The following is a 14590-nucleotide window of genomic DNA, read 5'->3' on the forward strand; positions in this document are numbered from 1 at the left end:
TAATAACCATCAGCATATGCTCAGACATACCCAATCTATATTTTCTGTATCAGTATTCACCAGTCTATGTTGTGTGCTCAAGATTAATTAGAGAAAAGACTACTTAATCCTGACAAGCAGAACTGAAATCCCTTCTCTAAAGGCTGGGAATAGAGTAAAACCAAAGCAAACGTTATCTTTACGTTTCATGGTAATGATAACTTTATTTTTTCCCTTTTTTATTTTTAAATTCCACTTCTTCACTGCTCCTTCCCTCACACTGACCTGAAAATTTGAAATTAAAAGATTCTTAGCTCTTCATAGGGGGTAATCCCTAAGTAGCAATTAAAATAAACAATCGTTTTGGAAAATTTCCTGCAGAAGCACACTACAGTATTACTTCCAAATGAAGTAACTGCTGAAAGAAAGGAACCAAAACAACTAGAGAGAACTCTAAGAATGGAAGAGTGTTACTAGTGAGGGATTATCTTTCAGAAAGAAGAAAATGCTAAACAGATCTTTAACCAATATGCTGCAAAGCGAAAGGATTAATATTTGGGGACAATAATTAGAGCAAATGAAGGGAAAGAATGGACTTCAGCATGAGACTAGTCTTAAATTTCTACTGTCACACATGATTTAGTCAGTCATTTCAAGGCAGATGGGTCATTTACTATATTAATGTTGAGTCATTACTCTGGCCTCCTGAAACAGAATTAATTACTGCCACTAAAAATACCAGCATTAATTCTTTTTGTAATGTCAACTTCAGAAATACAACTAAAACCCACCATAGTAAATGCAAATTAGGGTGGCAGTAAATGCTTAATTCAATAAATTGTGGAAAATGGGTATTTCAATTGCTTGGAAGAAGTAATTGTTACTGCAGCACTAAAGGATTTCAGCATTGAGAGAAGAAATTCTCAACAGAGCTGACAGGGAAGACCAGTTCTTAGAACTAGACCACTTTACTTCAAAGACTTAGCTAGTCCAATAGCGACAACGGAAGAAAAGCCAAACTGTAGGGCTGGAATTAATCATATCATTGCACATTCAGCTTCAGGATGGCATTAACCACCAGTCCAGCACAAAGTCAAGCTGAATTTTCAGCAGAGGAAATAACAGACATGCCCCAATGGAAGCGGTAAGTTCAGTGCTTTCCAGGGTACGACCAAAAAGTAGAAAAGCTCCCAGCGCATGGTTTATTTAAAGGTTGTTTTCCAAGCATCACAGAGTCAAACTCACCTGGTCATTCATAACAACCATAGTGCGGGTGAAGAGATCATGATGAGTAATGATCCCAGTGAACCACTGGGTGGCAGAATCCTGTCTGTACACTCTCACCCTATAACCATTTAAGGAGTACGGACCTTTAGAAGGGGAAGAAATAAAAAAAAGCCGTTGAGGAATTCAGCAAAAAAAAAAATGTATTAATAGGTTTTCCTCGGTTTTTAAGCTTCATAGCAATCATATGATGTGAATGGCATGGACAGCAAGCTACAAGCTATTCTGGCACAGCGCTGCCTGTGGATTTTACGTTTATTGAGGAAGACATTTTGAAATGCAAATGGTACATTTTAAGTATGCTTTAAGGTCAATTATGCCAACATTTTCAACATACAATTTTCTTATCTAACTAAATCTTTTTGCAACCATAATGACAAATGATGGGAAAATTCCTGCCTACAAACAGCAACCATACAAAAGTAATCTGAAAGGCAGAAAGTGGCAGCAGCAGGTTATACAGAAGCTATTTAATAGGCTAGTCACATGCCCAGATGATTTGCTGGCAAAACAATTTAGATCTTGGTGTTTAGGCTCTGCATCTGCCAAGTCTTTCCCATAAGTGACCACAGAGCTTCTCTCTATTACAACAGTCAAAAGGCAGCTGAGCGATCCAAGCCCTGCTATGGCCCCACAAAACATTCAGAAATACACACACTAGTAAGACTTCTGGAGTCGCTGTGCCTTAAAACAGGAGCTAAAAAAAAAACGCACACAAAGATCAGTTTAATTCATCTCCAAGATCCCACGGGGAAGGGATGAGATGGTATGACACAATCCTCATTTTAGAGTTAGTTCCAAGACCCAGAAATTGAAGTTCCATGGTTTTATTCACGTTGGGTGTCTCACTCGACCACCAGGACTGTAAGCTTCATGGCACTTGGTGTTTATACAGCACTTGGTTTATGTAGCACTTCACGTGACCAAGCATCACCGTCACCAAGTTCAGTTTGCTGTGGTTTTCGCTACTTCCGCAACCAAACCCTAGGTCAGGCACACAGGAACTGAAGTAAAACCAGTCAGTGTCAACCCAGGAAAAGCCTAGCTTTAAAGGCTGCCGGCTGCTCGGCAGCACAGGCAGGACAGGATTCCCCTGTCTTTCCTGACGAGAGCTGTTGCTGGCCCCTGCCCAGCAAGCTTCAACACCTGGAACAGAGCAGGGACCTCGCAGGTGACAGCTTTCTCCACTAAAATACCCATCTGCACACTTCTGGGGCTCTTCTGCACTCTGCACAACAAAGCACATGATCATGAAGACTGTTTTCGAGGCCAACATTTAAGAGGTCAATCGAAGTGCAAGACAGGATTAATTTAGACGTTTCCTACGTGTTCTTGAGGCTGAATTTAGGAACCTTAGCAAGACTTTATCTAGGTTTTCAAACAGCTGAGAGGAACAGAAACTCCATGCAACGGCAACCTTCTTCCACCCACATCCACATCATTCACTGCAGCGCTGCAAACTCGAGCCCCGCCAAGCCATCCGAGCTGCTGCACTCAGCTCGCCCCCAGAGCACGTTGCCAGCTACACAGCCAGGGCTCAGCACAGCACCAGCGCGGTCTCTGCCTCTCACAGACACGTATGGGCAGAAAAAGAGCAGGAATCTAAAAGCTTATGTCTCACATTCCTGCTCTCGGACTAGACGGGGTTCCCGTGGGGACACATTTCCTGATGGCTTCTCTCCAATCCTTGTTCTGAATGCCCGTGCAAAATGCCTCCAGCTCAGCTCCCACACTTCTGTCTGACCCAACCGCATTCTCCGTGTCTCAAGCCTTTCACAGCTGTCCCAAAGCTCTGCCTCACTCAGACAAGTCTCCGTTAACCTCTGCCCGTGTCTCTTCATGCAACGTTCCCATTCCTACTTTTCCGATCCCAGCTCTTCCTCTTTTCCACCCTCCTGCTAATTGCACGACAATTTTCAGTCTTGGTCTCTTGCTTAACCAGATCCAGCCTCTCCTCCCTCCCCAGCTTCTTGTCTCATTTTAGCATTTACGATTCCAGGCCACTGGCTTCCAAGTCCTTTCCCAGTCTTCTCAGTTTACAAGCTCCATCCATCCTCCCTTCTCCATCCGCTGCCAGCTTCTCTCGTATTCATCTGCACTGACCCCGTGCCAATTTTTTCCCTCTTACTCCCTGTCCTAATCTGTGTCTGTCCTTCATCCCAGTTTTTATCCTACCTATTTTTAAAACCGACTTTATCTGCCTTTAAAAACTGGGTGTTTTTCTTTTCTTAAGTGCTGCTGGGGTGTCAGGAAGGGGAAAGATTAAACTGCGGTCATGCGACACAGGACAGCCCAGCCCAGCCCAGCCACAAGCAGCCATTACAGGAAAAGCCTGGCTTTGTCTCCGGCCCCTGGCTGAATCATGCTCGGCTACGCATTGTTGAAACAGCATGTGCAGTACTATCAGGAAGTATCTTCAGGGCCGAGGCACACACAGCCTTTCACGAGGATTGTTAAATATTCAGCCTCAGAGATTGCAGTGATAATAAACCTAATACGGAAAAAGAAATCTAAGATTTTAAACGTTAAAAATCAAAGGCACTTTACTGAGCAAGTTCCTTGAACTGGTTTAATTTTTCCCCAAAGCTTTCAGCTTAGCCAAGTTTGGGAGTTGTTTGTTTTAAACAAGGAACAAACTACTTTCCGGCCAAACCTCCAGTCTCTACTCTGAAGTGTGCTGCATACTGCTATCCAAGGAAAAGGTCACCTGGACCATTTTTTTTCCTTAGTCTCAATTCTTGTAAGGAAATGGACTGGTTCTGACTAAATTACCCCCTCCTCAAACTGGTGTGCTTCTTTCTAAACAGTCGGAACCAGATTTTAATGTTCTTCTCCAACTCTCCTCTCCCAGAAACGAGTTTAAAGTGCAACGGCCACGTAGAAAATGTGACTGCAGAACACACTCCGATATAAGATGACTTCGGTCAGCATCAGAGCCAATGAAGAAAAGGTTGGATACTAAAAATGCTGTGGAAGTTGAAGTAACTGAGTATGGCAGCAACCTTAGCAGAGGGGTTTGATGAGGCCAGAACTGAAAATGTTGCCCAAGCTGCAGGGAACAGGAAAATGGTGATAGAGACAGTGATGAAAAAGAGAATGGAGGGGAGGAAAAAGGAAGGATTACGTGGCTAGATGACAGCAGCTAGCACTACGAGACAGAAATCTATAAGTCACTGAAAGGTTTGTGCAAAATGCATGTCCTCCTCATCTGGGAGCAGCCTACATGCCAGGAGAAGGTGAGAGCAGTCCCTGCCAGCTGATCAGCACCATTGGGGCGGCTGGCACGTCACTGCCCATGGGGGCACACTGCTGCCCATGGGGGCACGGCTTTCCTCAGGCCACCCCATGCCATGGGAAGTAAGCAAGGGGATCTGAAGGGAAACTTCTCTGCAGATGAGGAGAGATGGTCTGTCAGGACACCGTTTGTTTCATCTCTTCATCTAAAATACTCCTACTTTGGTGCACTCGAAGCATCTGTTCCATACATTTTATACATATATATATACACACACACGACAAAAATACAGTTCCTGGAACAATGGGATGCAAGTGAGTGTTGTGTATGACATGTTGGCAGTTTCATTCAGATGACTATTTTGATGTGGCTGGGGCTTTGCTGAGGTACTGATTCTGTACCAGTGTGGACAGGGCTCGTTCTAATTGTCTTTTTATCGTTACTCTAATAAAATGCAATGAACAAGCTTAATCTTAGTTTCCTTTCCATACAACCCTAACTTGATTTTACATCACCTCCCAGTCCAGTTTTGGCTGCAATTCTCAGCCTATTAATTCACATTGTAACTGATGATATTAAGATAAAATCTCAAATGACTAATACTGACGTACCAACTCCCTATCTACACAGTTCCGTGCATTGCTTCTTCAGCATCTTTTCACTGTGGCCCATAAGAAAAAAATTGTATCTAGGCAAATCAAAAACTCCACAGCAGGGAAGATGAAGATGTGGGATTTTTGTTTGGTTGTTGTTGGTTGGTTGTTTTTTTTTGGTACTGTAACTTCAGTATTATACTTACCATATTCCTTTGGCCTTCTTATCTTAGTTTATCTAAGAAACCTGACAGCAAGCAAACCTCAGTCCCATCCTTAAAATACCAGGTTATTTACTGCTCCCTTTCCAATCTTAATTTATAGAGTGACTGCTTAAGCATTTTTGTCCCACAGTTGCTTTACTGTTGAGCCAGGGATTTTAGCCCAGACCCACAAAGGTTAGCTTCAGTCTCCCATTGCTAGAAAAGCCTCTATAGAGCTAGCTGGCTGTCAGTTCTGCAAAAAGTTAATGAATACACTGCAAACATATATAATATTTAAAATGTTAGCAAGACTGGACCAAAATAATGTATTCTAATCCACACTAATTTTCACGTAACTTGTAACTATGCTGTAAAAACTACATGTTTGCTGCAACCTTTCAGCATGAGAATTGAGTTAAAAATTGTAACTGATTTGAAAGATGATTTTCAACTGGGGCCGGGTCAATCTGAAAGCATTCACCTGTGACAGAACTGTGAAGAACCAGAAACAAACAGGTAGCTGAGAAGTTATCACACAAAATAGTAACACTAACAGCGCAAATAACAGTTTTACACACACTAAAGAGGGTGTGGTTTCCCTTCATACACTTCACAACCGGTGTTATAAAACATGTACATTAAGACTAATGATATTCAGCTGTCCTGTAATCACTAAGACATCAAACAAGTTAAGTACAGTCTGAAGAAGTCATGCACAGCTTCTTACATGGTCTTGTTTTCTCTTTTAAACGAATACTTCCCAAAGCACCAGGTTAGAAATATATTCTCCATTATACCGCAAACGCTATGGGAAGAGCCCCACGCAACTAATGGCCTTAAACTAGCTAACACAGAATAAAAATAACACAGTTTCCCAAATAATTACCTTGCATAAAAATCTCCTGAACCTTTTGTTCCTTTACCCAGGCTTTTACTTCCTCATGTAACTGCGGGTTATCCCTGAGAACTGGGTTTAGACTGTCTACGTCGTCCTAAAGTAGAGATTAAAAAAAGAACCATATGTTATGTTTACTTGCAACATTTCTGGTTATTTTCCTAAATATATTTTAGAGTACAATATTAAGTAGCTTGATGCTAATTTTACCGATTCCCTATAAATCCCTGTGTTGTCTTCAGAAAAAAAAACTTTTCAGTGCAACATAGCGCTAGAAGTTATTTCATGGGAACACAGTATGTCAGATCCTGCATGTGGCCAGACTTGTAAGCTATTAATAGGATCACACTTTCATAAATACTGTCTTACTACAAGCTAAAAATAGCCTATAAAGACTTCAGTGTTTACAGGTATGCAGAAGGAATTAAGCAATGATTAAATGAGTCAAAATTTTTTTCTTTGTTTTGCATATTTGAAAAATTTAATATGGACATATTGAGCATAAACACAGACTGAAAAACCCACAGAGATAATGCATAAGAGATACCTGTATAGCAAGAGAAACAAACAGCATTACTGATTTTCCATAGGTAGGCCTTTGTTAATTAGGTAATTTCAAGTAAGGCATGCTTTAATTTTTATCTCACTTCTCCTGGATTCTCACTCACTATTTCAGTAAGACAAAATCTGGGAAATTAAGGCTTATTTAGCAGCACCGTCCTTGTAGCAAGGGAAAACTAGGTACAAAATCCATTCCATATCCCTGAAAGCATGGCTTAAATCATCATTCGTCGCTGGACTCTTTGCATAACTATTTCTCAGAACTTCAGAGAAGATTTGCTATTTCTGCCTTTCAGGCAGTGGTGGAGAAATAAAGCTGCACTGCAGCTTGGTGCCTCCTCATGCAGAAGGCGGCCTTGGAAATCCAGGAGCTGCGGGAACATTCATTTGTGCTGAGAGAAATTCAGACAGCTAAAATAATCAGAGTGATTCTCGACATACAAAATGTAAAACGTTTTATCAGTACTGCAGCTGAGATCAAGTAATTTCTTTCCTTGATCTCCAACAAGTTCCTTGATGTTTCACAATTTATTATGAAGAGCTCTAGCCATAGAATATGAAGATACAAGCAACACTCAGAGAATCATGCATTGCTGCCAGGCCCTCGAGTGACATGAGCAATTTCTCTCCATTCATCTGAATGAGATTATTCCTGCTAACTCCCTGATCACAGGATGTCTATTTCAAATTCAGAATTCACTTCCTGACACTTGAAGATTTGCCGTGCTCCATTACGGAGAGTGCATCAATGCTCTGACTATTAGAGAAAATGACTGTCTTTCCTCGCGCTTTTGAAAAGGATACAGCCTCAGATGCAAAAGGAACGGTCACGGTGCTCTTTGTAATAACACGTCACATGGAACAAAGTAAAAGTGAGGAGGAAGTCAACGGGGCCTCCACCACCAAGTTAGAAACACCGACCAGGCAAGCGTGTTGCTAACTTTGTCAGAGGCACAAGAGGGTCCACACCAGAATTTATTCAAGAATAGCAGACTAGCAAAATGCTTCCTCTCCTGGGGAATCTGAAATGGATATATTAACTGTTTTATTTTCCTTTGCAAATCCATCTCTGGATTGATCCTGCGTACAGAAGTAACACCACCACTGGAAAGGGGGAATGCTTTGCCAGGGGAGGCCAGCAGGCCCTGGAGCTGGGTGGCGACCAACCTTCTGTCCTCCTTCCCACACGCTCTTTCGCAGTAGCTGCGGGAGATTCCCCTACTGAGAGTTTCACCTCTCAGGTCCACAAACATTAGGGCTAAGCAGTGGTCTGAGGCACTGCAACACTGGAGGTCTGGCTGACCTAAAAATGCAAATAACATGCAGAGCTTGTATGTTTTCAGTAACCAGTTCAGTGCCTCTAAGAAAATCAGTATCTTTGTTTCAAGACTGCACATGGTGATCAGGTACCCTGAAATCAGACCCGTTACCCTAACGATATTCTACTTCCCTGAGTTCTTTATGCAGTTTCTGAGCCTTTACTTTTTCTTCTAACACATTACTTTTGATTAGCCCTGTTTCTGAAGGCAAAATACACCGCTGCTGTTCTCATTTTTAGATTTCACACCCTTCCTACCTGTCTTCGCCTTCTTTGAAATTAACACTGAGGATACTGCGAACCTCCTGACAATACTTTTTTGTTCTGTCCCCTATTCAGACGCATGACGTACTGGTACCTTTGATTGAATGCTTCATGGGAACACTTAGAAAAGGAGACTGCAAAGTCCACTTTGTGTTTCTCTCCTCATTCTTGGAAGAGGATGAGCTCATGTCAAAAATGAGCTACAAAGAGCCCTAAAGAGGTTGAAGATCCATTACCCAAACTGCACGCAGGTATGACTCGGATTATGTAGAGGACATCAAAGTGAACCTAAGGTTTCTGAGCACCTGCACACACAACACACGTTTAACATGTTATCAGTCACCGCACTAGAGGAAGCGTCTTGCTTCTAGATGTGAGCATGCTACGTGCTGGTCAATGGAAATCAGAAAAGCGAAGCAAAATTGTAACTGACAAGCAAAGCTCAACGCCAAGATACTTAAAAGACTCCTGAAATCTCAAAACATGCTTCTTTTGTGTATATATTACCTACATCTATGAAAAAACGTGCCATGACTGATGGTTTTTCAATGTTAACCTTAAATTTGAAAGTCTAGAAATCAGCAAATCCATTACATAATATAAGGTGACGGCCTTAAGCAAATGGGTTTACTGCATACCCCGATCTTCAGCAAAACCAGACAGGGCAACGAGCAGAAGGCTGATGACTCGCAGTCTCCTCTCTGTCATAGCACTGCAGATGAGCAAATGACTCCCCTGCAGCACGCAGTCTTTTCCCTTAACCTGCACGTACGTTGTTCAAGAAAACACAACTCTTGTCTATTGACTTAAACCTTGGCAATTAAGACTTTCAGTTTTCCCTTCCTTCTTGGTTGGACTGGAAAGATCGACAGACTAACCCACAGAAGAATTAAATGCCCTGCAGGGTTTTCCTCTATAGCCTGTTCCTCATTTGAAATGAGTTTTATTCGCAAAAATAAATACGGTGCCTCTTTCAGACTAGTTTTTCTACAAGGTTTGGAATATATCCTGCACAAAGATGTTCATGCTGATTTGAAGCCCTTATGAAATGCAAATCAAAATGCAAATACATGGGACTGCAATTTTATTTTTTAAATATACTGTAGAATGTTCTTTATATACTTCATCCAGCAGTGGTCCCTGCTCCAAGAATGACGATATACTGCAGAGAAGACAAAGGGCTTATGGGCCAGAAAAACACAGTAGGAGTTAACTCTTCCTGCCCTTGTGGGAGCCAGTCACATAAAGCAACACAACTACCTGGAGTCTGCCAACCTATGCCAGGTCTTACAGATCTCTGCTGCTATTTTATTTTGCCTTTGTTCCAGATCGACAGAGGAATTCACTTCTGGTGGAATGGACTTTTCCACTTAATGATCTGAAGAGTACTTGAATCTGCCTCGTCTCTTAAAGTGAGAATTCTCAGGTGCTGGCAACGTGCTGGACTCCTGGAAGTCATAAGGAGCAAAAAGAATGAAATTTTCCCGAATAACTAAGTGATCCAGTGTTTTTCTGAGGATACCTTCTTCTCTCTTCTGGTGCATTAGAGCAGAGCAAGTTGGAAGCTACAGAGCACACCATCAGGTTAAGACACCATAATGCTTCAACCAGACCCACTGCTCACTCCTGGCAGGAAGCAGAAATCTTTGTTTGGAGAAGCATTCTCAGAGAGTTTATTTAGCCAAACACAAGGTGTCATTCAAAGTCACAGGTGAACAAGTACAGATCACTCACAGTGCTTCTGAACTCCTTTCAGTCAAACTCAAACAGGAATTTCAAAGCAAGTATTCACAGAAAAAACAAGTCAAAATCTAAATACAAAGAGAATTCGCCTTTGAGCCCCATCCACAAACAAAATATTGTTTGAGATACTGACAGGCATCCGTGGATGACCAGAATCTGCATGCTGTCCAACAGGCAGCACACAAAGCTCCTTCTGAAAGGCTTGAGTGACTGCAAGCTCCTTTTCCTTTTTGGGTAGCAGGACATGTCTGTGGTGGGAACACTTCCGCAGCTCTCTAGCTCTCCAATAAGCCTTGCGCTATTAAACCAAGATGTTTCCTCAGCAATTTAAACTGCATTTTAAAGTCACTCTTCATAACCTTGAGGGGCGGAAACAAGTTCATTAAATTGAGAGGTGAAAGCCCAGAGCATGAAACAAAAGCTCAAGAACGCATTCAAGTACAACTGCCACCCGCCCCCCCCAAACACGCAGCCTGCGTGCTGCATATAGGAAGGTGTGGAAACTCCACCATCAGCTGTCAACCCTTCCTTTTCAGTGAAGGAGAGGAGGAGAACTGACGATATGTATTCCAGGAAAACCAGCCCTGGAAAAACTGTAGCTTTTGGCACTAAGAAGGCCTAAAGTGAAGCCTTGAAGACCAAGTCTCAACACACGTCATGCAGTAAACCCTGCAAACGTTTACTTGGGAGAGCGCCTTCCTTAGCCACAGTGTCTACATTTGGCTTCAATGCATAAAAGGCATCTTTTTAGGATCAGTAGGAACTCATTTCAGCTAGTGTTTTACAGAGAACGACTAAGTAGATTTTGCAGTCCTCACAAAGGTCAACACCACATTAGTCCTCACCATCTGTGGCTTAATTAACTATAGCTTCCTCTGGCTGCTTAGAGGTTTTCTGATGATTTAGGACACGAATTAAATGAAAACTCGTACGTAACCAACCTGAGAGTCATGTTTACAATGTTGACACAGTATGAGCTGCACACTAAAATAAGCATTTCATTAGTACTTTAATGGTAGAGAGACCACATTTAAATTCAAACAGTGCCCATGAAAAATTTGAGATCAAAGAGTCAGAAGCTTGAACCTTCAGTTTCCTGATCACATGCATTTACCCAGCTCAAATCATTTTCTGCTCAGATTTCCCCGTGTTTCTGACCACACAACTTATCAACACTGCTTGAGCTTACTGCACATTGAGAATTGCATTAAGTCATTTGACACGCTGCTTGGCGTACTGCCCTTTGACTTTAGCCATACCTGCATACTTCAAAACGAAGTGAAAGATGCCTCAGAAATAGTCATTTCACCTTGAAGATTTCCCAAATGTATATTCATAAGAATTCCACGTCCGTGCCTCCTTTTACTCATCCAAAACATGTGCACAATCCTCTCCTTTCATTCCTTGACAACTAGCCTTCATTTATTTATTCCCTCTTCCTTCCTCTTTTATCTTTCACTTATTATATCACCTGACATATATCTGATTATATCACTATCTGTAATAGCCTTTCTGTGGTTACAATTCTAACAAACCTTCGAACTTAATACTGATGTGCCTGATGCCAACCTTTAAAAATAAATAAAACCACCAAGAAACAGTGACATAAAATCTAGACAGGCAGGTTATCAACATTCTTCACATTACCTATGAATTGATAACGTCCCTGTGCCATGCCACAAGTTTATTATTATTTTTTTCCAGTGGCAAAAGATGAGAATTCGTCTAGAGCAGAGAAACTTGCCGCAACTGGCACCAGCTGCATCCCCTGGAGCAGGCGGGGCCGTGGCCAAACGGACCACGGCAAATCCCTACAAAGCAACAATTAACTTTAACTGCAACTAAAACTAATAGATCTGCTGGGCCGCACATCTTTGTGAGTGCGTGCATCGCCCACCGGTGTGTTCTTTTTAACTCGCTGCCTTCTGACAAGTCCCTGGCCACCGGCAGAAGGCTGAGAAGTTCTGGGGGGAGATGCTAACTTCCCAGTTTACCTTAAACGGCTTTGTCTGAGCGAAGAGGAGAGGCTCAGGCTTACCAGGCGACGTTAGTGCTTTCTATGTAAACCCAGCCCACACTTGACCTATTTTCTGGTGCTGCTGAGTGCCCGGTCACCATTTGCCTCATTCCAACGCGGCAGCTGCTGGGCTATGTCTGAACCGGTCAAGCCAAGCCTGAAGGCGCAGCCCTGGCCCCTAGACCAGGCCCAAAGTCAGGATGAGGCCGGCCGTGCCCGCAGGTGCACGGAGGTGACGCAGGGACCGTGCTTGCCCTACCTGCGCAGGCACAGTACGGGAACACCAACCATTTATCACTTTACAAGAGGCTCCGAACGCACTGTTAACAAAGGGACAAACATGCATAGATATTTTAGACCACATACATTTAAGACTGCCGGTTATTTTCAGTATGTAACAGCAGTACCTATGAATAGAAAGTTGACGCTACAGGAAAAGAAGATGAAGCCTAAAAATTTAGTAATATTTCAACTGTCAGTGAACTTCACATCTGTCAGGAAAAGCTATCAATTTTTCTTTTGCTCCCCACTCCTCCTTATGCCTAATACTTGTCCCCACACACCCTTACTTCCTTCCTCATTTCATCTGTACAATTAAAGAGTTGACGCTGACTTTAAATTATAATTATCAGGTTTGAGAATTAAGGGGAGTAGGGCTGTGCACATTTCTCCAAATCATGATTTCAGGCTTGAAAAAGCATCATGGCACTGATTAGTTCAGTTCTGCTGGAATAATTCACATCCCTAAGAACAACAAAAAAATCTATGGAAAAAATATAAAACTATGAAAGATTATGCTATGAAAAATGTATTAAACTTGGGAACATAAATTATACAGGAGAAAATCTAGCTCATCGTCAAGTATTTTAACTCACAAACACAAAAACAGAGGTACTTGCCTTCCTGTAAGAGTACTGATGTCTCAGGTGAAACACACATGTTGGAAAACCTGCTTTTTTACAAGTCAGCTCACTAATCCCATAGCTGTAGATGAGAATCCAGGATGGAAAGGCAAAAGGAAGACAAGAGCAGCACACGGAACAAGCATGCAGCAGGGAAGCAAGCAGCCATCAATGCAGAAGCAAAAGCAAACCTGAGCCAGGCAGATGTTGCCACAATCGACTTAGAAACCGCTCTGGTAACTTCTCCAACAGTCCCACATTTGAAAACCAGGGATTAAAGAGAAGAGATGACCCTTACGCTGACGGGTTATGTCACCCTCCCCCTGAGCAGCTGGGACGAAGTGCTGTCACTCTAATTCCAATCTGGGTCCTGATCTGATTTGCAGATTAGGAAGGAAACAGAAAAACTATTTGGCTGGGCTGAGTGGGACGGAAAGCGGAATCTCCTGACGTGACGTCTCAGTTCGCATCTGACCTAACGACTTCCCCAAAGAAGGGGCTCCTACCCACCGAACTGCTGGCCTGACAGCTTGCCTTTAGAAAGCCACAGTAACCATGTGGCATTTTTGAACGGAAAATAACATAAAGCTCAAGTGCACAGTACTCCTCCGTGCCCATTTCCTCCCTCATTTTGGGGAGGCAGCCACGTTTGCTTTTCTTTCACTGTCCATGCCAACAGCCAACAACCCTCCAGTGGCATGGGGACACCGGACCAAGCCTTGAAGTCACCTACCAAGCAACACGATGCCGCTACCACAGCTGTCTATGGGAAAAGAAACCTCAAAGCGCAGACATTTCCCTGAAGCAAACCATTAGCAGAGACAAGTTAATGCTAACAAGGAAAGTAACAAAATGAGAAGATAGAAAAAAATCTTTTGTACATTGATATTCAAATTTAAAGCTAGACCCAGACACCTCGTGAAGCATGAAGAGCATTCAGAAGGTATCTAACAACTCTCCAAGTCATATCCCTTCAAGGACAAGCTGTATGGAGGGAGATGCCTTTAGGCAACAAAAGGAGGTGTATTCCTTTGATCATCAGTGGTCTGAACAAATGGGCCGCTAGAGAGGCGGCCTAACATCCCTAGAAATCAAGCCACGAGTTCAGTTCTTGCTCAGAGACAGACAGTTTCATCAGACACATCTACCTGGCATCGGGGACAGAAGTCCCTCGCGGCAGCTTCAACTGGCCGGGCTGCAAAGCCGCACGCTGCCAGCACAGGTAATGACAGAGCAGCTCCCTCACCTCTTATCTAAGGGTAGTTACCTCCAGCACGTCTTTTATACCTCGCATTACTCAGCAAGACGGTGTTCACTGACAAGACTACTGCTAACTAAAACCTTAAGGTATTAAAAAGCAAAGTTCTCTCAATTCCAGTCTGCAGAACACTATCCAGTACATGGTAGATTGAGAAAAGCTCTTACCACCACCTCCTGAAACATTCATTCGAGTACACGTCACTGCTGTGAACCACTCGGCTCTGTAATTTGAACTGCCATTAGCTTAGCCCAGCAGCAGCTGCAGAACCTTCTGCAAATGTGCTCAATTTTATCTCCCAAACCTGAACTCTTCAGGAGCTCTGGGAAAGCTGGGTT

The 14590-nt window shown here is 42.8% G+C and overlaps 1 protein-coding gene across 3 annotated transcripts in view; it reads right to left on the reverse strand.

Annotated features, from left to right (window-relative positions):
- Window positions 1-14590, reverse strand: part of JMJD1C (jumonji domain containing 1C) — a 153602-nt gene that overhangs the window by 32877 nt on the left and 106135 nt on the right. For all 3 annotated transcript variants that reach the window (XM_032190740.1, XM_032190741.1, XM_032190742.1), the window contains 2 exons: window positions 6181-6286; window positions 1225-1349 (listed from right to left, as the gene is read on the reverse strand). In XM_032190740.1, the coding sequence (XP_032046631.1) occupies window positions 1225-1349; window positions 6181-6286 (231 nt within the window). The remainder of the gene's footprint in view (window positions 1-1224; window positions 1350-6180; window positions 6287-14590) is intronic.

Source organism: Aythya fuligula, chromosome 7 (genome assembly GCF_009819795.1).
Source record: "Aythya fuligula isolate bAytFul2 chromosome 7, bAytFul2.pri, whole genome shotgun sequence".
Taxonomy (NCBI): domain Eukaryota; kingdom Metazoa; phylum Chordata; class Aves; order Anseriformes; family Anatidae; genus Aythya; species Aythya fuligula.